The 21,702-nt window shown below is 44.6% G+C and overlaps 2 protein-coding genes across 2 annotated transcripts in view; one reads left to right on the top strand and one right to left on the bottom strand.

Annotated features, from left to right (window-relative positions):
- Nucleotides 1-5,021, bottom strand: part of magixb (MAGI family member, X-linked b) — an 83,747-nt gene extending 78,726 nt beyond the window's left edge. Inside the window, exon 1 of the mRNA XM_076276511.1 lies at nt 4,766-5,021. The gene's annotated coding sequence lies outside the window, so the exon portion shown is untranslated. The remainder of the gene's footprint in view (nt 1-4,765) is intronic.
- A 166-nt stretch (nt 5,022-5,187) lies between these two features.
- gpkow (G patch domain and KOW motifs) lies at nt 5,188-21,436 on the top strand. Its single transcript, XM_076275536.1, has 12 exons — nt 5,188-5,333; nt 6,138-6,341; nt 6,778-6,947; nt 8,190-8,329; nt 11,244-11,350; nt 13,651-13,858; nt 16,096-16,228; nt 17,476-17,713; nt 18,023-18,146; nt 19,655-19,724; nt 20,027-20,112; nt 21,027-21,436. The coding sequence occupies exons 2-12, from the start codon at nt 6,157-6,159 to the stop codon at nt 21,153-21,155; spliced, it is 1,590 nt and encodes a 529-aa protein (XP_076131651.1). The 5' UTR covers nt 5,188-5,333; nt 6,138-6,156; the 3' UTR covers nt 21,156-21,436.
- The last annotated feature ends 266 nt before the right edge of the window (nt 21,437-21,702 follow it).

The raw sequence follows: 21,702 nt of genomic DNA, 5'->3' as shown, positions 1-21,702 counted from the left end.
TTCACACAGGTCAAACCTGGGAGTGCCAAAGCCCCACTCCCTTTCTCTCTCCCTTTCTCTCTCTCTCTCTCTCTCTCTCCCTCCCTCCCTCCCTCTCTCTCTCTCTGTGGGCCCTGTGGTTATTCATCACAGGTGAAGGAGAAAATGAGTGTCTCCTGGATTTGAGTATCCCGTCCGTCCCCAACCGAGCATCCTCCTCTGGCACGCATACCTGGACGAGAGCCAAACTCAACAGCCCCTAATGCAAAACCATGACCGCAAGTGTGTCACGACTCACCCGCACATGTTAAAGCATGCCCACGATGGCTATTTGACAGGTCAGTTTCCACTAAAGCCTGACTTGGCCCGGGCGGGAGGTACGCGCTGGACTGGACTTGGTGCTTAGCGTGAAGGAGGGTGGGCTGGGCTGACATTCCCTCTTGCTCATTTCTGTCCAAATCTAGGGCACTAGAGTGCTGGACACACGATGAACAACAGAGGCAGATTTAGAAATAAAAGATTAAATGCTCGCTGGAGGAAAACAACACACACAGAATAACTCTCTCATAAATACAGCCAAGCACACCCCGCTGCACATGCAAACTCTCTCTCTCTCTCTCCCTCTTTCTCTCCCTCTCTCTCTCTCTCTCTCCCTCTCCCTCTCTAGCATACACACACACACACGCACACAAACTAAACTAAATAACATACACACACACACACACACACACACACACACAGGCACACACACACACACACACATACACACACACACACACACACACACAATACACACACGCAAAGACTAATATCCACAGGTTATTAGACCCATGTGAAAAGCCTCAGACAATCTGCACTTCAGATAAACCTACTGAAAGACATCTCTCTGCATAAACCCACTGAACTCACTCCACACAGAGTCCAATGGTGGCCAAGCAGTTGTGCCTGATCCATCTGTGTTCACAGGCGTTTCCTTCAAAATCCCACAATGCCGGGATACAAATCTCAAAAAGCACATCTGGATGCCAACAAACAGTGAAGCTCCAATCTCCAAATAATCAGCAGCATTCATTTGTGAGCGGCCGCCCATCATGGGAAAGAGCATTAAGTCATTACTGCGCTTGTTCTGTTTTTGAGACGGATGAGAGAGTGGTGTCCTTTAAGAGGAAGACAATGGAGGTGGTGAAATATGAAATCAATGCTGTATGCTCTTGTCAAGGCAAGATAAGAGTTTAATTAAAAGGGCCAGTGATGTGCTAACTTCTGGGCTGGCGGAGATGATGGATAGCTCTCCGTGTGAAAAACAGACAGAAACGACAGAGAGGCAGACGGATCGTGCTGGAGGGGGCGAGACACGACGACAGGGAGAGAGAAAAAGAGATGTCAAGAGATGAGGGATGGCCAGACACACTGGACAGAGCAAGAGATGGAGATGGAACAACAGAGATAAAAAAATAAATAAATAAATGTCAGACAGGAGGAAGAAGACAGACACCTAATGAGAGAGACAGACCCAGAGAGATAGACAAAGAGGGAATAGTAGCATGCCACGCACTGTAGAAACCACCAAAAGGTAGGTTTGTGTTCACATGAATAGGATAGAGTGGCATCTAGGCGGCTCGGGCTCTGGGCTATACAAAGCACGTTTAGACTAATGCAGATGTTACTGATTTGAATTCAGATCAATAAAGGCTTGCCTCAATAAAGGAGTGCCTCAATTCTTTTGATTGTTCTTTGATAAATTAAAACTGAGTTTTAATTGAATGAGCAGGCAAAGAGGAGAGAAAGCAAAGAGAATGCAGGTACCCAAACAGCAAGCAGATCTGGCCTGGATCTGTGTGAGCCTCATAACATCTGGGCCACACCCGAGCCCAACCAGCTGCTCTATGAGTGCCTATCTAGGGGTGTGTGTGACGGTGCAAGAGATCAAACAGGCGGAGAGCATGGCCTGTGGGGCACCGGGCAGTGGATCTCGGCATGTCAGGTCGGTCAGAGAGCCGTAACCCGAGTGGGAGAGAGGTGGGGAGAGAGTGCTGATTCAGTGGGGTGGGTGAAGGTGACCTTCCCTCCCTCCCTCCCTCCCTCTCTCTCTCCCTCTCTCTCACCCTCTCTCTCCTCTCATCATCCCTCTCTCTTCTCATCCTCTCCTCCTCACCACCTGATATTGATCCTGCTCTTGCTACTCCTCTGCCTCTCCCTCTTTCTCAGTCACAGCCCTACGGTCAAGGCTGAGCCTTCTCTCCAAGCCTGCTCGTAACCAGCTTTACCATGCCATCACCCTAGTGGGTTTACATGCTCCCAGCGCCATCCGGACAGTGAGGATGATTTATCTCAACACTGATTTATATTTACTATTATTTCAAGCAGCTGACAGGCCAAGGTCCATTTGCAATACATATTAAAGTGACCAGGAAAAACACAGAGTTGCACTTTACTGCATGTGTTCAATAGATAGATCTGCAGGCACAAGACTTTGTTGTTATGTGGAAGCTTATGTTTTTAATGTGTACAGATCCACACCCACTGATTCAGTCCAGCCTTAGCTGAGCAACACATCATCTGTATTTTAAATCCAGTAATGCTGAATGATCTGCATCACATTATAAATTGCTTTTTGAAGGCTGGTGCTCAGAACACATTCAATAAAAAAATGTAGTTCCTAAGAAGATCTATATGCTCACGTCAGTTGCTACTCCAAAGCTCTGTGAGTGTCAGAAAGGAGGTAAATTGGTCCACAGATGGAAGATTGGCTGCTTAGCCATGCCTGGTCAAGGGTAAAACTGCCAAGTGCTATCCCCCAAGCTATCCCCCTTCCCACACCCCGGCACACCTTACAACGACTCCTTGAATATGGATGATGGTGAGGGAGGCAGCAAGCATACAATCAGGTAATTAACTACAAAGCAAAACTTCTCCAGCAATCAGCCCCTCATTAACTGCCGACACTGATAAGTGCGCTGTGAATTAGAGTTAGGATTAGAGGGAGGATAGGTCTGGGAGAGAAGCGTCCAGAGGCAGAGCAGCATGGCTCCTCTGCACTCCACGTTCTCCACGAACTACTCTGTCTGTCATAAGGAGACGACTGAGATCTATGGCACAAGTGTACGCCACACAGGACGGATGTGTGAATAGATCCTTTGGGGCTTTAGTGTGTGCAAGCAAGGACAGACGCTGGCATACAGGCGCCTCACATTGCACCATATTCTCTCTCTCTCTCTCTCTCTCTCGCTCTCTCTCTTCCTCAGACTTAATTAATGATTCATAACATCACTATAACCTTGAATACTCCCAGGGCCTACAGCAATGCACAGTGTGAAGTCAGGGTCACAGCATTCATTCCTTCAAAACAGGGTGGGACACACCCCACAAACACTCACAAACACACACACATCAACACAAACCTGCCAACACACACACATCACAAGGTGTATAGGTCAACACAAACATGCACACACACAGAGAGAGAGAGAGAGAGAGAGAGACACAAATCTCTGATGCATAACAATAAACAAATGCACAAATATTCACAAACACAGATAAACATTTCTTCACCAGTGTGGTCTATGGATATTTATGAAACACATTATTACAGACTGAAGATTAGCCATGCACATGCACATTCACACACGCGTGTAAGGCATAAACCACAAACAAGTAGGCTGTTAAAGACAAGATTGCAATACATTCTGCAGATTACTGGTCAAATAGTTGCAAACTCAACCTTGCAACGACAGCTGCACATAACATCAGAAAAGTATCCTAGAAATGGTACACACATGTCAGTTTGAAGCGCCTTTTCGTTTTATCCTTATTCTGGTTAAAGCACATTTTTGCTAGCAAAAAGTTGTACACAGTTTATGCTCTCATTTGTTCCAAATGCAAAGACAAACATTTTGTCCAAACAAACTGAGGGTTAGGTGCTTTTGAATGCCACTACTAAATTCAGATAAATATGGATTTGAAGAAGTAGCCTACATATTGCATAATTAAAATGCTTTGAAAGTAATTGCAAGATGTAAAACAAATGTTTAAGATCTAAACGTGAAGTCATCATTCGACTCAACTGTCGCTACTCGCTACTATCAACTTTTACCAGGTTATACCCTCATCTGTCACACACACTGTCACTCACTCACACCCACGACATTTTCGGTAAATACTGACCTGCATTGTCGCTGACATACACACATTCTTTTCAAGCAATTCAGCCGCTCAAAAAAAAGTCGTTTAAACACGTCTATATACATTGACGCGACTGAAAATGCACTTGGCACCGACGGTCGCAGAGAGAAACACGACAAAAATATTGTATTTTTGTTATCTTCCAACAACTAAATACTATTGTATTAAACCTACGTGATCACTTCACTACGTATAAACTAATAACCACGGATAAATTCCGCACGCCAACGAGACGGGCGCGGAGGAGATGCGCACACCAGACGGTATATTTGGACAGTGTTGCAAGCGGAGAGATGCTCCACAGCTGAGCACGGGACGCGTGATGGTCTGAAGGGAAAAAAAGCCAGGGCAAAAAAAACGACAAATCTGACAGTGCGCTTGCACTTCATAAGCGCGTCTAAACGCGCTGCGCATGGACAGATGTGGTGAGATATGGCTTTAGAAACAAAGTACCTTCCAGTACAGGGACATGATGTACCATTAACTAACATAAAGTCATGGTTGTACATCATTTTAGGTACAAATCCAAAGAAACAGCCTACTTTAACATTATAGTTGTACTGACAAGCAGGGCAGTGCATATAGCCTATTCTCAAGCTCTTACCTTCATAATTCCCCTCTCGTTTCCGTTACGTTTCCATGTGGCATTTCCCTTTGAGATATCAATATTCTTGACTATTGGCGATTGACCGATTTTAGCCGCTGTACTGAGGGTCGCCTCTGGCAATGTTCAACAACCAAGGCACGACAATTATATTGATTTTAACCGGAGAGAGGTAGCAGGGATGAGCAGTGGTGGACCGCAAGCCAAGACATGCCCCCGTGGTGGGTCCGAAGTACCGGGACAAAATTACGGCACAGGATTTTCTCAGGTGCAGGCAACGAGGAAACAACCCGATGATAAGACAAGGAGCAACAGGGGGAGGGGTGCTTGAAGGGGAGGGAATCTAATAAGGGGAAAGAACCGCCCCTAGTGTAAACGCACTTGAGGCAACTTTGCCAATTTCGTTAAAACGCTGCGCAAAAATATGCCGAGTAGTCGAAATGAGGGAGAAACTGCTCATGAAGTAACTTGAGTTGATTCTCTGACTAATGGGACCAGGAGGTGATGAATCGCTAATATGCTTGGAGCGCGTGTTGTTGTTATGAGACATTTTGGTGGGTCACCCAAGGTCAGTATGAGGGTCCAGGAGGTCACTTACTCATCTGTTATTGATTGATCCCCATTTCAGGTCATTTACATTGCATGCCATTATGCATCATTTTGCGTTAACCCTTTAGAAACACTTTTAACTTAAATCTGGATAATTCAAAGACTAAATAATCTACAACTCTAACCTTCTTGTGTGTGTTGGTAGTGTGAAATACCAGCCATATATAGCCCAATAGTATGAAAGCATAAGACTAGTTGATATTTCATGTTGCCAACAACCAGATAGTTAGAGTTGTTATAATGACACAATAACATGGAATTAATGTAAGATTCACATTCCTGATTCATATTAGTTTTATTAGTTACATAGTTTGAATATTCTCTTGTTATGCATGCCCTAAGTTAATATAGACATTTTCAAGAAACCTGAATGTAGGATGTGTGCTGTTATCTATTACCAAAGTCTTTATATAAACAAAGTATCTAATTTAGTACAACTTTGTATGAATGAAATTGTATAGGCTATATGTTGCATTGCATTGAGGCACGACTACAGTGAGTCTTGCTTAACAAAAAAAAAATAGATCTAGGCATAGGCTACTGCGTGTCTAACGAATAAATGCAGTCTTCTCATCTTAGAAACAATGCTACACAGTTAAGAATTCTGGACACAATCTAGCCTTGTAGATGATCAGATTACGTTGTGACACTCACAGTGCTGCCTTGTTGGAGTTGTATTATTTAATCCCCTCACCGGCCATAAATTGCCCTGGGTGGCAACACTACATTACCCAGAATTCTTACTACTCATCTCTCCTGACAGAGGAAAACATCCCTCAACTATGGCGTCCTCGCGTCCGGAGCATGGACTCGATAGCATCGTTGATACTGACGCCAAGCCAAATGAAGAGGGGAAGAAAGTTGGGCCTATCTCCTTTGGATTTAGCAAAACTATAACTAAAGCAAAATCCAGCAAAGAAGAGGAGCGAGATTTTTTGATTGAAGTAGATGAGAAACAACTGAAAGGGTATGTTACCTAAGTTAGCTGTTAGCAAGCGAGGAGTCAATGCACTCGTCGTTATCGCTAATTATGCCAGGTTGACAGAAAATGAAATGAAATGTTTCTAGCTAGATAACAACTTCAGTAAATAAGTAGTGTTTTCTTGGCTCCTTCACCCGGTGTCAGATAAAGACCGTGTACCGTTTAACGGGTGCATTGCAATTAGCCGGTTAGTAATATCAACAAGCCATAGTCTCGCTAGCATAGAGCTAGCTGCTAGTTAAGTTAGTAACGATAGTCAAACGTTAGTCATGCAGTTGGTCAGGTGTAGTTAGCAATACCCGTGTTAGCCTGGTAATGTACACAATTTTACAGAATAATGAACATCTGAATTGTTTCACTGTATGATGGACTTTTTGTTGGTGTCAACGTCATGGTCGTTTTGCTCCTACAATCCACACAGCACCAAACCAACACAGGAGAAACCAACAGAGCTGATCATCCCACTGATACGCAAAAACCGCTGGTATAAGGACGATGCCAAACCCGCCGAGAAAGAAGATTCAAAGGAGAACTCTGCATTGGGAGAAGAAGACACGGTTGAATCTCTAGCTGTCAAAGAGCTAATCGAAGGTGTGTGTGTGTTGGTTTTTATGTTGAGTCAGGTCAGGGGGTCATACCTAGGGTTACCAACTTTCTGATATGAAAATAAGGAACGGGGAGGGGGGGGGGGTGTGTAATACACTTAAGTACACCGGCATCCACTTCAGTTAGTGGGGGGGGGGGGGGTATTGAAATGATGTATGTATTATTGTACTAAATAGTGCATCATTTTACAAAATTGTGAGACATTATTTACTAAAATGCGTACATAATATACTACATTCTATCCACAATCTAGTAAAATGAGATCATAATTGAGTAAAACAAGTGCACAATTTGGTCAAATGAGCGCACATTCTCATAATATATATATATTTTTAAAATCTTGCAATGACGCCTCCAGGGCTCCATATTGAATTAATGTAACCTACTAGCCTACTCATTTTCTATCTGGTGCAAAACAAGAATAATTTCGATGCTAAAACACTTGATAAAAAATAACTGTTTGTAGCCTATTATACTCAAACCAAACAACTCTGAAAACTGAACTGGCAGATATGCTGTCATAGAAAAAAATATATTTTGAACATCACAAGTAGCTGTAGAAGCTCTGAATTTGATGAAGCCTTATTTTATTTCTGTATTTTTTTCTGTCTCTGCAGCAAGTAGGCTAGCCTATTTGTTTATCTTGCACAGATGCACTGTAAAACTGAGCAAGACATGTCATCTCATGCTACTAGGCTATCAGCATAATATACTTGACTCACAGTGGCTCAAACGAAAAATGCATTCTCTGTTGGGATAGTGATGACAGACAAACTGAGAGGGATAAAGGACAGCTGCAAAGTTTCCCTTTATCTCATACAAATCGTGAATTTTTCATTCAGTCTAACTTATAATACTCTGTCATGGATTTGCACGAGTTGATTCTCAATAATACGGAACAAAATGCGTTCCGTATCAGTTCAATACGGAACACATCTTTTTCCTTGCAAATACGGGACGATTCCGTATTTTACGGAACGGTTGGCAACCCTAGTCATACCTCATAACGTTACTGTTGAAAACGCCTTGTCTCCAAACTAGTTAACTGGTACTCTTTTTCAGTGCTTACTATTTTTTTTTGTAGCAGTGTTGTTTATTTACACCCTGAAGTCATTGAGAACATTAGTGAATATTATTCTGGTGTTCTTTAATGTTATAGTCTAGTAGTGTTTTCAGCCATTTCTATGTTATGTAACACAATATCACTCTCTCCAATATGTGTTCCAGAATCCAGGAAGCAGCTGGACGAATGGAAGAATGGTGATCAATCAGACCCCAATTTGGCCATCCCTCTGCTCATGCAGAACCAAGCCCCAGAGGGCTTTGAGGATGGAGACCTCATCAAGGTGGACCTGCGGCCAGAGTCGGTAAGACTCAAAGATGGGTGGGGCAGAGGGCTTTGAGGATTCTCTGCGAGATTCTATGCGAGTAGTACTTATTGCTGCACTAACATGTCCTTGTCCCACTTTACCTTGATTGTTCCCCTTTTTGTAAGTCGCTTTGGATAAAAGCTAAATCAGCTAAATGCCTAAATGTAATGTAAAATGTGAGGTCTTGAGATCAGCTGACTTGAGGGAACAGAACCCAGAAACTGGATTGGTTGAAGACCAGTGATGGGATGGGTCATGAAACTGATTCCAGTGGTGGTGTGAGCATAGCATAGTCGTCCTAAAGATTTAAAGAGGTGTTGGTAAAATGGTGATGTGTGAGATGATGCTGTCAGATTTCTCCCCTCTTATGTTGGCATAACTGATGTCCAGATTCCTCTGCAAATGCTTTCAATTGTGAAGATTGTAGGTGAATGTAGTTTTATGTGGCCTAGTTACAAGCGTGACTGGATATGTGTTCTGCCAGAAGTTGTTTGAAGCAAGAGAGAGTGTCAGGATAGCCGCAGGATGGAGAGGATGATCGAAAAGAATAAAGGAGGCCGTAGATGTGGTCTGAATATGCAAATAAAACAGAACGCTTGATGGTGGTGTGACTGATTAGGGGTTAGGTGGTGGAACCAAAGACTGTTGATGAAGCAAGACTATTCATAACAGTCTTTGGTGGAGGTAGGAAATTTGAGGTGGACGGAAAAGTACCGTGAGGAGAAAAAAAAGGTCAGGAGCGATCAGGAGTGACGGGTGAGCGTGGCTCAGATGTTTGGCCAAAACGTGACGTTGGCCAAAGCGTGAGTCAGATCTGTGTCTGCAGTGGTGTGGTCACCTACCCGCATCTAGCCGACGGGTTGACTGTGAGAATGTGTGCTGACTGTTGCATCTCATGACTGTCCAACCAGAACTAAGCCAGTGTTTGAACATGAGCGTTAACGTGTGTGTGTGTGTGTGTGTGTGTGTGTGTGTGTGTGTGTGTGTGTGTGTGTGTGTGTGTGTGTGTGTGTGTGTGTGTGTGTGTGTGTGTGTGTGTGTGTGTGTGTGTGTGTGTGTGTGTGTGTGTACACTGCAGAATTAGTCTTTTCTCTGTTTGTTTGGTGTCTGTTGTTTACAGTTGTCCTGGCGGGACATTGGAAATGTATTTGTGCTGGAGCTTTTTTGTTAGGACGTGTTCACTGATGGGGCCGTCCAGCCTGGCTCATCTGCATAGCTCTGTGTCAGCAGGACGACTCGAGATCATTCCGCCACACAGCAGTGCAAATTTGCTTAAAATAGATCATGGATGTGCTCTCATGGTGTGTGTGTGTGTGTGTGTGTTCCCTTACATGTGTGTCTATGTTTATGTCTTGTGTGTGATAGAGTTCCCTGCAGAGAATATATGTGTGTTTCTAATAAACTGGGATAGATGAAGCACCCCCCCCCCCCCAAACACACATACACGCACAAACAGCACACACACACACTTGAACACACACACTCACTAATGTCTAAAATGCACTATCAGCAAAATAAGCTTGTTCCCTCCCTACTCCCTCTTTCCGTTATTCCTCTTCCTCACTCACTCACTCCTAATGTTCTCTCTCTCTCTCCCTCACTCTCTCTGTCTCTCTCCCCCTCTCTCTCACTCCCTCACACTCTCTCTCTCTGTCTCTCTCTCTCCCTCACTCTCTCTCTCTGTCTCTCTTCCCCTCTTCCTCTCTCTCCCGCTCTCTCTCCCTCTCTGTCGGTCTCTCTACGCATCTCTTCCTCCTCTCCATCTCCCTGGTTACCTAGGGACTGCGGTTAGGCAGTTGCGTCTCCGCCTGTTGGCAGCCCTGTCACCCCGTGAATTCCGTTCTGCAGCAGGTGGAAATAAATAGCCCTGCCGTGCCATCTCCAGAGATGCCCTCGTGTCTCTGCTACAGCTAGCGTGGCAGTGTTTAGCAGGCTACCACTAGCACGTAGCCTGTAGCCTGTATGGATTAAGATCAGGGTGTTTGGAAGAGCGTTCAAAGTAGCCTTTGGTAAATGGTGTGTTAAAACGATGTACTACAATCTCTATGCTGTACTTGAAAAGCAATCTATTTGTGCCTCGGGATAGATTGATTTTGTACTGTGGTAGTCGCACGGCATAATTATTATGTAACTATTCAAATTAAAATTAATATTTAATTATTCAAATGAGAGATTCACATACCAATTAGGGCGAACGCATCAATATCATATGAGCAAATACTGCTTAATGGTGTATGAGACAGAGAGAGACTAACAGACAGAGACGCTGTGCCTGCCCTGATGAGATCTCTTGTTACTGTACAGACTCTGGCTTTACATTTTCTGACGTGTACGTTGTCAGGCTGTAATGAGCTTTGCTCTGTCAGTTGAAACAACAGTGATGTATGGGGACTGACTGTCTCTGCCAGTCTGCCCATCTCTCCCCTCAGTCAGTCTATGCTTAATGTGATTTCTCTTGTTAGCCCACAGAAGGGTATGCAGCACATGGTGTGTGTGTGTGTGTGTGTGTGTGTGTGTGTGTGTGTGTGTGTGTGTGTGTGCATCTAATATAATTTGCCCTGTTAGTCTGCAAAATGTTACTGCACTGCACGGTATGTTTTGTGTGACCATGATAGGATTTGCTCTGTCAAACCAAAGAATGAGGAGTTATTGTTTGTTTGTTTTGTGAGTTTGTATGTGAAGCCTATCTGTTTATCACAATGTAACGTCCCTGCAGTGTTACATTGTGCATGTATGTTCACTGTGTGATTTGCCCAGCTAGTCTAAAGAGTAGTGTTGCATTTTTTGTGGTTGTTGTGTAACTGTGTTTGTGTAAATAATGCAATTTGTCAGACAGACACCACAGGCTGCCTGTGTGTGTGTGTGTGTGTGAGAGAGAAAAAAAAAGAACTAATGTGATTTGCCTTGTCAGTCCACAGAGGCGGACTATGAGCAGGTCCCGGTGGAGGCCTATGGCATGGCCATGATCCGAGGAATGGGCTGGAAGCAAGGAGAGGGCATCGGACGCACGTTCAAACAGTACGCCTTCTCTTCTTCATCTTACTCTTTCTGTTCCTGTTTTTCATTTCATACTCTCTTTCAAGCTCTCTCTCTCTCACACTCTCTCTCTCACTCTCTCTCTCATATTTATTGTTTGATTTTGTAATGAAGCCCTACAGTGGCTGTGCAATGTGAAAATTCGGCGTGTGCCACAATTCAGTTCCGAGGCCGTCCTAAATGTTTCCTCAATTGATCCTGTCAAGTGCTCATCACGCAGCAAGTCATTTAGTTGTTATGGCAACCTTTGTGAGATTTCACATTCGGAATGTTGTTCCGGGTCTGTGCTGTTGTTTTGCTCAAGCTGAAATAGGAACATCTGTCTGCATTTAATATGATTGTTGGAGATTGTGAGAGATCCACTCAGTGAGATTGGGCTGGGCTTGGCTGGGCTGGGCTGGGCTGGTTAGGCTGTGGCTCTATAGGGGGGAATTGGCCCCCCTGAATTGAAAGTGTGTAATGAATGACCCCAGTTGATGTACAGTAACGATGACTGTGTGGCCGCCTGTGTCACTACCACCATGGCGAGCACAGAGATGGCATGCTGGTATGAGGGCCCCATCAGTCCGGCTCGATGCATGTGACCTCACCTCTGATGTCAATTTCTTTTTTTTACTCCCTGGGGCTGCTGTGGTAGCATATGCTGTATCAGGTTCCTGTGAGCGTCCATCCATCCGGTGGATTATCTCACCCACTCCGAGCCCCTCCGAGAGCAGTGGCAAGAGATTATAATATATTTTTTATATCCCAAGAGCAGGGAAAGAATCAAAAATCATAGCAGTTGTAATCTCATGTGCTTACGAGCCCATCTGCTTTTGCCTGTCATACATGAAAGTGGACTGACCGACCGTCCTAAATGGGATGGGATAGAATGGAGGGAACAGAAAAGAAAGAAAGAAAGAAAGAAAGAAGGAAAGGAAGCAATCATGGGTCCCTGGCCAGGCCAGCTTGCTCTTGTGCCAATATTGATTACTTTTCCTTTTCTCCTCTCATTTCTGTTTTCTTTTCCTTGGTTCTGTAACATTAGATAAGATATTCTTGGATTAAGAAGTGTGTGTGTGTGTGGGGGGGGGGGTCATCCTTCCTCTTGACATGAATTCTTGTGTAGTGTCAGTGCTTGTGATGCTTTTCAAAGAAGCTTTTATTACAAAATCTAATTCCCACTGAAAAGACGGCCTGTAAATAATCAGGCATGGAGGCATCATCCGTCTCATAGGGTGTGGATATGATCCTTTGTCTACACCCTGTCAGTCTTTTTTTTTTTGTTTGTTTATACCACATGCCACACTGTGAATGGATGATAATGTTAATCCAAGCTGACTGATGCTTTGAAATATTGTACCCCGAGATCACACTGTCAGACGGTTCGCTTTGTCATCCAACAATAAAGTTATTAAACAACCATGTCAAAGCTATAAAGAAAGCCACACAGTCCAACCACACACATCCCACCTCCCACCTCCGGCTACTTTCTCATATTTAAGTGTCTCTCATTAAGAACAATAGATTAATGGTGTGAAGGCTTAGAAATCCTGGTACAGGCTGATGCTGCAGTTTCGTCTGCTGTGTGTTGACGTTGTTCTGCCCCATAGCAAACAAAACAAAATGGTCTCTGGTACAATTCAGTTATATTCTCATTTACGCCAGCAGGCTCTGGTAGCAAAGGCGTCATTATTTCTAAAGTGTGAAGTGTATTTGTTTGCTGCGGAGTTGACACCTGTCACTTGCTTTTAAAATGCCTGAAGAAGACTGTGCTTACCTGGGCTGTGGTCTGACAGCCTTTTGTTTATGTTTGTGTAGCACCTACTGTATTCTTCTACTCGCCACCAAATCGCACTTCATCCAGTTATAAAGCACGAACCTCGGTTTGGGAATGTAGGAGGAATGACCTCATAAATAAACAATTACTGGGGGAAATGTGGGGTCAGATTTCATTTGTATTGCTGTGTCACTTTGTAGATGATGTCACTTCAGCAGCTTTACAGAAGATTGAAAGATGGAGGACCATTTTTATCGCTACCCTGCCTGATATTTTGTAATGCTGTCTCACACATTGTAAACACATTTCTGTGTATGCCTCTGTCTCCTTTAACTCATCACCCCATCTCTCTCTCACTCTATCTCTCCTCCTCCCTCCCACTCTCTCTCTCTCTCCGTCTCTCTCTCTCTGTCTCTCTCTCTTTCTCTCCCTCCTTTACTCGCTCACTCTATCTCTCCTCCTCCCTCTCTCTCTCTCTACTCCCCCTCTTGTCTCTGCCCGTCTCTTCTCTCCTCCCTCTCAGGGACGTGAAGCCCAAGGAGGCCCAGCTGCGGCCCAAGGGGCTGGGTCTGGGGGCTGACCGCTCGTCCATCAAAGACCTGGAGCCCGGCCGGCCCAAGCGGCCCCCCAAGCCTGGTGAGGAGCGCAAGGAGGAGGACGAGCAGTTGGTGCTGGGGCCGGGGGCCTGCGTGCTGGTGGAGAGCGGTGCGCACAAGGAACTCTATGGCAAGGTGACCACGTACACACACACACACACGCGCACACACACACACACACACACACACACACACACACACACACACACACAGAGAGAGAGAGACACCCTGCTCTGGGGAGTAGTAAATTACGGAGCGCTGCTAAGGCCATCCTTAAAAATATTTTTGTTTGCAGTAACAGCCAAAAAAAAAAAAAATGGATCAGTAGGTAGGTCAATATTTTATTTTTTTCAAGATTCAAAGTAAAAAAAAAAAGTACAATTTTGGTCATGGTGATTACGTAGGAATGAATTTACACAAATGTGCATATCGTGACGTAACTGACTGGGTCTTCAACCCGTGCCCTCAGGCGCACCATTGCAAACCTCATTCTGATGCAGGTTATATAGACCAGCCTTTCTCAAACTTCTTTGACCTGAGGCCCGGTCATGGCAGACTTTGGGGTCATATGGCTCATCTACATGTACCCAGAAAGAAGGCTACAATAGCTCTTGGCCACGTTATATTGAAATTTGACTATACAATACTCAATGCTATACAGTGTATTATACAGTCTCTGCTCTGTTTCTAAGGAAGTTCCAAAAAACAACGTTGTTCTATTAAGTTTCGTTAAATAAATAAATAGCCTTCCAACAGGTTGAAGCGGAGCTTTGATACCAACGTTATCGATTAGTTTCAGTTTCTCTCGCGCAGACGCGCATTGAATGAAGGGCTCCATGTTTAATGACATCGATAGCAGAAACGTTTGTTTTCTTTTTTCGTCGATCCGTGGTTTCTTGATCAACTGCGCAGCAAATTATCAGATGAAGCACCGGGCCTAATTTCACTCCACGACTCCGCGGACCAGCAGTCTCCATGTTGCGGACCCATATTTTGAGAAATGCTGAATAGACCACAACCAATTTCAATACTCCGACACGGTCACCGTTAGACTAGGGGGGAGAAGGGATGAGAGAAGATCTGGCCACAGTTCTTCCAGAACTTCGTGCCAAGTAAAAGCGTTATCAGTTTGTGTGAATGAAACGAAGCGTAGGCCATAGTGTGACATGCGTAAAACCAATGGTGTAGAGATGACGCCACAGGGTTTTATTTAAGTGAGCCACGTTTGCATGTAGGCAATTTATATTCATAATACTTGGGCCTACTAAAAGAAATATTATTTTATTGCATTTGTATTGGTTGTTTAGAGTAAAAAAAAAACAATCGGTCGGTATTAACGCAAGTTTACAACCGGCAAGTCGGTCGGACTAAAAGGGGAAAAAAATACATATTTGGGTCGGTTCTAAATTGACAGGGTCGGTCGGGTTACGGCAAACGAAAATATTTTTAAGGATGGCCTAAGCCATCATCCCCAGCTGAGGACTAGGGATGCTGCTCGGGTATGATGATGCGGTTGAGACATTCCCATTGGCAGATAGGAGTGCACTAGTGCAGTCAAGGAAAGATACTGCCACTCCCTGATCGTGGCTGATGTACCCGTCGGTATGCACCCCTGGTGTAGTATGCAAGTGTATTATTAGTATCTAATAATGTTCATTAGCCATTAGCAGCAAAGTAGTCCTCCACTGAAGCTGTGTAGTTTATTCACTCTTAAAACAAATACGTTAGAAACAACACAAACTGTTGTGTTATTTTCAACACATTTGTTTGAAGAGTGTTTGTCACATGATTTAAAGACACTCAACATTCCCCCAAAACTCGATGGTTAATTGAGATGTTAATAAAACAGGCTTGTAGAGTTTTCAGAGAGTGCTGGTTCTATTTTCTTTGTACTTTTTTTTTCTTTTTTTTTTTTTTTTTTTTAAAGTATATTTTTTGGCCTTTTTATGCCTTTAATTAGATAGATAGGATAGTGGAGATTGACAGGAAGTGAGTGGGAGAGAGAGTCGGGGTGGGACCTGGAAAGGACCACGGGGCGGGAAACGAACCCGGGTCGCCGGCGTACGGTGCAGGTGCCCCAGCCAGTCGCGCCACTGCTGGGGCCTACTTTTTTGTTTTAAATCCTTTCTCATCATCCTATTTTAAACCTTGTGTTACCTGAGCAGTGTGGATACTGTTTTGGAGTTGAGTATGAGCAGAATGTCCAGAAGAGACGTGAAAAAGCTTTGGGTTTTCGTGTTTGAACTGTTGGGCTGGTGTGTGTTAATCTGTTGGGCCGCTGTGTGTTTGATCTGTTGGCCCGAGGTGTGTTGGGTTTTGTGAGTGACTGAGCTGATCAGACAGCTGTGCCGTCTCTTGTCCTCTCCTTTCAGATCGAGGGGGTTGATCCAGACAACGCACGCGTGGTGATGAAGCTGGCCATTGGCGGCAAGACGGCGACAATCAGCCAGCACTCTCTACGCCTGGTCACCCGCAAGGAGTATGAGAAAAACAGCAAAGACCTCAGTATGTAAACCTCAAAGCAGACACTTCTGTCAGTTACAAACCCACTTAATACACAAAGTACCACAAACACCACGACTTACGCAGTACGTCAGTATCACCTTATGCATATTACAGAGAAGAAAGCACCAAAAGAATTGCCAGAAATACCTCAGGTAGTGGTGCCAAAAGCATAAGTGTTACCACGAGTCCTTTGTTAGTGAACATCATTTAGTTTCACCACAACCAGAAAAGGAACTTTGGTAAGTTACAAACCCTCAAAAGAGGCGCCTCAAATACAGTCAAATTCAAAGTCAGTCTCATCTCTCAGGGCACTAAGTATATTGCTGACAGCCTAAAACACCAGACATGGGTCAACCCAGAGTCATCTGGGTCAACCCTTAAGCCGGTGATGGGAATGTTGGAAATTTAACATTCTTAAGAATATCTGGGCTCATTGAATTCAACATGGAATTTTAGAACCTTACCGTTGCGGAACAGAGAATCTTCTGTTAGAATATTCAAAACACCTCTGCTGAAGGGCTAAGCTAATTCTCTGTCACAGTTGAATCCGAGTTCACCTAATGACTCACACCAGCATCCATCACCTAACATACACTCCCAGTGTTGACCTGTAAATAGTGGAAAATCAGTTGGAACCGAACCCTGTTGATTGGCGTGGAAACTCATCTCATGCTGGTTTGGTGTAACCATGTCATCGTGTTTATGGTGAAAAGGGGCTTGACCGGTACCTGTTTCTCTTCTCCTCTCCTCTATAACATTCTAGAAAGCTCGCTGAGTGACAGACAGAGGCTCTGAAGGTCAGAGAGGGTGAGGAGAGAAGGGAAGGGAGGGGGGGGGGGTTGAGTCGCTGATTTTTAAGAACTGGTTTGACTTTGACAGCTGACATTTGAGCCGATAGCAGACTCGGATCTGTCTGGAGTCGGTCGTTTCAACCCCAAACAACCTCCTCAGGCTCCCCAAGGTTTATTTTCTGTAATCACACAAGCAGCAGTTTCAAGGGTTTACACACACACACACACACACACACACACACACAGAGAGAGAGGGAGAGAGAGAGAGACACTCCCACACAGTCTGTTAGCCAAACTAATCTGAATCCAGATATTATAATTCACTGATGCTGTATTAGACTCATATTTCACATCAGAGTCCATTATTTCCTAACACAGCTGTAAACATCCAGGCAGTGATGCCGGCTTGCCCCCAATATCTTCCTAAAATAACACTCGGTATCTGTCTGTGACCAGGTCGCCTCAGCAAAGCCCACAAGGAGAAAGAGAAGGAAAAGGAGAAAGCGAGAGAGAGGGAGCAGGAGCGACTGGAAGAGAAGGAGTCTACGCGAAACGGGAAAGACGAGCGGACGAAGGACAGACCGTCGGAGAGAGACCGCGAACGAGACAGAGACAGAGATCGAGACAGAGGAAAGGACCGAGACAGAGATCGAGACGACCGCAAGAGGAAGCATCACGAGCCGAGCTCAGATCGGTAAGCCAGCTGCCCCAATAGACTGCAAACATTAGTCATGATTTAGAGCCTGCTCTCCATAATCTGGTTAAAGCCCTTGTGAAACTGACACTTCTCCTGAGAGCGCTGGCTGCCCTGGGTGGAGCGGAGCGGGGTGGTGGTTGTGTTATTGACTGCTCCGAGGGAAGATTTTAATCAGGTATCCGCTAGAGCTCGCGTGCTCGTATCGACATGACGGCCGCGGAGGGCCAAGTGGCATCTCTAGGGGTGATTCCCCCACAGTCATCCATCACTGACATCCCTCTCCCCACCCACCCCCCCACCCCCCAGGGACAAGCCTCCGCCCCAGAAGGAGTCACGGCTGGCCCCACCCGCCCCCACCTGGCTACAGAGAGATCTGAGAGTGCGATTCATCGACAAGGTGTTTAAAGGGGGCCGCTACTACAACTCAAAGGTATAGAGACACACACCTTCACCAGTCATTATCTAAACAAATCATACACACACCTTCACCAGTCATTATCTAAACAAATCATACACACACCTTCACCAGTCATTATCTAAACAAATCATACACACATTATTGTCTGCTGAAGGTATAATGTGTTGGATGTGTCTGTATGGCTTCAGGTTTTACATTGAATGTAGGTGTTTGCTTAGTTGCTGAAATGTACGCTTGAATTCAGAGCATCATGCTCCTGTGTTGACTGGTTGTGGGCTGATTGTTTTATCATTGCCATTGCCAACATTTTATCTTCAACAAATCGGTCTCATATGGCAATGGTTACATTCCAATTTACTAACAGATTTGCAGGACAAAAAAACATTTGGTGTTTTGTGAATGTGAATTATCAGGTCAATGGTGATTAGGGTTGCAAAATTCCGGGAATTTTCAAAGTTGGAAACTTTCCATGGGAATTAACGGGAATATATGTGAATTAACAGGAATAAACGGGAATTAATAGGAATAAACTGGGAATTTTTAATATGGCAAGTTAGTCTATAACAGGGAACTTCAATGTAGTGGACAAAACCCCATCTTGCAGTCTAATATTAGTTAAAACAACCTGATTTAATGCAATTTCAGTCGGATTTCTACCCTGCACATATGTCAATCACATGCACACAGCAATCGGCATAGGCTGCTAGACATAAAGGAAACCTATGGTGCGTTCATATGCATGGGGAAAAATGTTCCAACCAATCGGATTTTGTTGTTGAGTGGTGTGGTGTATCTTGGGCAGTTCAGTGTTGCTAGTTTAGCACACTAGTTGAGGCAGCCGTGGCCTACTGGTTAGTGCTTTGGACTTGTAACGGAGGGTTGCCGGTTCGAACCCCTACCAGTAGGTGCGGCTGAAAAGCCCTTGAGCAAGGCACCTAACTCCTCACTGCTCCCCAAGCGCCGCTGTTGTTGCAGGCAGCTCACTGCCTGGGATTAGTGTGTGCTTCACCTCACTGTGTGCTGAGTGTGTTTCACTAATTCACGGATTGGGATAAATGCAGAGACCAAATTTCCCTCACGGGATCAAAAGAGTGTATATATACTTATACTTATACTTATACTTAGTAAACCATAGGCACAGAATGGGATTCCCACTAGCATGCTAGCTAGCTTTGTATGCTAAGCTAAGCGAAAAAACGAACATGTAATCATATTGCTTATTACAAAACAAAATGTTTGTATATGAAACAGTTTGTATGAATTACCTAAAATTCCCAGTTAATTCCCGTAAATTTCCATTAATTCCCATAATTTCCTTTAATTCCATGAAAGTTTCCCATTTGGAATATTTCCATAATTCCCCAGCTTAACTTCCCATGGTAAGTTTCCGGAAACCGGAAATTTTCCGCCCCTTTGCAACCCTAATGGTGATCAATATTCCTCCTGGTATCACTGGAATTTCCATGTCTTGCTTATTGTCAGTGGCAGTTGCTTAGATGCGTGTCCTTGTTTGATTTCAGATGAGGGTGGAGGACGTGCTGACCCCTTACACCTGCGTGTGTCGCACAGAGGAGGGGCGACTGCTGGACGGTAAGCACAAGACATTTGATAACGTCATACCCAAGGAACACTATCAAAAACACAGTACACATTTGGTACCTAAGTGCTTACGGTGTCTTAATGTAGTTTGTCAAGATGCATGGTGAAATGCCTCAATGATTCCATTTGAGCCATGAACCATTTAGTGTTGAGTTAGCGAGTGAAATAATAAACCGTCTGTTTAAAAACAAAAACCCTCCAATTCCTGTTGCTTGCACCTCTCTTTCTCTCTCTCCCTCTCACACACTCATTCTCTCTTTCTCTCTTTCTCTCTCTCTCTCTCTTCCCCACAGATGTGAAACAAACCATGTTGGAGACCATAGTTCCGAAGAGTGACACCGACTACATCATGGTGGTGCTGGGGCAACACAGAGGACAGGTACGGGTGACATCACTCATGTCCACTATGCCCTTTAGAACAAGGTTGCCCAACATCATGTATGTCCTTTAGAACAGGATTGTCCCAACATCATGTATGTCCTTTAGAACAGGATTGCCCAACATCATGTATGTCCTTTAGAACAGGATTGCCCAACATCATGTATGTCCTTTAGAACAGGGTTGTCCCAACATCATGTATGTCCTTTAGAACAGGGTTGTCCCAACATCATGTATGTCCTTTAGAACAGGGTCGCCCAACATCATGTACGTCCTTTATAACAGGGTTGCCCAACATCATGTATATCCTTTAGATTAGAACATGATTGTCCCAACATCATGTATATCCTTTAGATTAGAACATGATTGTCCCAACATCATGTATATCCTTTAGATTAGAACATGATTGTCTCAACATCATGTAGGGTCGCCCAAACATCTCTTCAGTTCCAGTGTTCCTACAGAATTTGATTTCAACATAGCTAGAGCTAGTCATGTGATCTCTTCATGTGATTGGTTGTGCCAGGGCTGCTTTGGTCCTAGTCTGTGAGAACAATTAGAAGGGCAAATAAAGTAAAAGCAGAGAGTGTATGTCTGTTCTATTGGATCTTTGGGGAAAAAAGCAATCAAGAAAGCGGAGGAACACCTTTTTCCATAATAAGCATTTTTTCCTACAATAATACGAGGTGTGTGAAATTAAAATTGCAGATCTTGTGTGTAAATAATAGCTGGAGACCCTTCAGAATAATATATATATAGAAAGATTAGTGTCATCATCTTGAAATAAGGCCTAGCCTGATCAGCTATGTATGTGATTCATGTGGAAATGGGAAGCTTGTAAATGAAGCTTACCTCAGCATTAACGTGTGCGTGTGTGTGTGTGTGTCTGTGTGTGTGTGTGTCTGTGTCTCTCAGGTGGGGCGAATTCTGAGGCGGGACAAAGAGAAGTGTCGGGCCATGGTGCAGCTGGACCGCTATGAGGAGCAGGTGTTCACGCTGGACTATGACTCCATCTGTCACTACGTGGGCGGAGTGGACCACTGATGCGTGCGTGCCCACCCCCGCAGCACGCCCGCCTCGGCTCCACTCTCACTCCAGACCATCCTTCCTCATTCCCACTGTCACTCAGCCTGCCAGCCTGGAGTGTGCCCAGACCACCAGGGGGAAACTCCATCACCGCCCAGACCACCTGTCACAATGCCCCTTCCTTGCCCACTCCCCCACCAGCAGTAGACTCTCTCGCTCTTGTTTTTATATTGCCTGTAAGATGGTGTTCGATTTATGTTTTCTGGGATTTTTGTAATAAAACAAATATCATGCCAAGACTCAAGAGCTGAGGGCATCCGTCTGTCAGTGATGTTACCCGCACCGAGGCAGGGGGTTTAAGAAATGGCTGCCGTTTGTTCATCTGAACTTCAGTGTGACAGAGATGGAAACCCCTCCCCACCATGGAGAGGTGACAGTTATGGTGAGCGTTGTGGAAATATGACTCTCATTTGCAAAAGCAGCGTCATTTATCAGCGCTCTGCTGAGGGGGTGATTTGGGGCGCAGCGGTGTGCAAGAGGCACATGCCGGCAGGTAGTCAAATCC

This window comes from Alosa pseudoharengus, unplaced genomic scaffold, assembly GCF_046254945.1.
Source record: "Alosa pseudoharengus isolate Yale_2024_CS ecotype anadromous, Long Island Sound unplaced genomic scaffold, YU_APseudo_1.1 YU_APseudo_1.1_scf_9, whole genome shotgun sequence".
Lineage (NCBI taxonomy): Eukaryota > Metazoa > Chordata > Actinopteri > Clupeiformes > Clupeidae > Alosa > Alosa pseudoharengus.
Note: the sequence above shows the minus strand (reverse complement) of the source record. Positions and strands in the feature narration are given on the sequence as shown.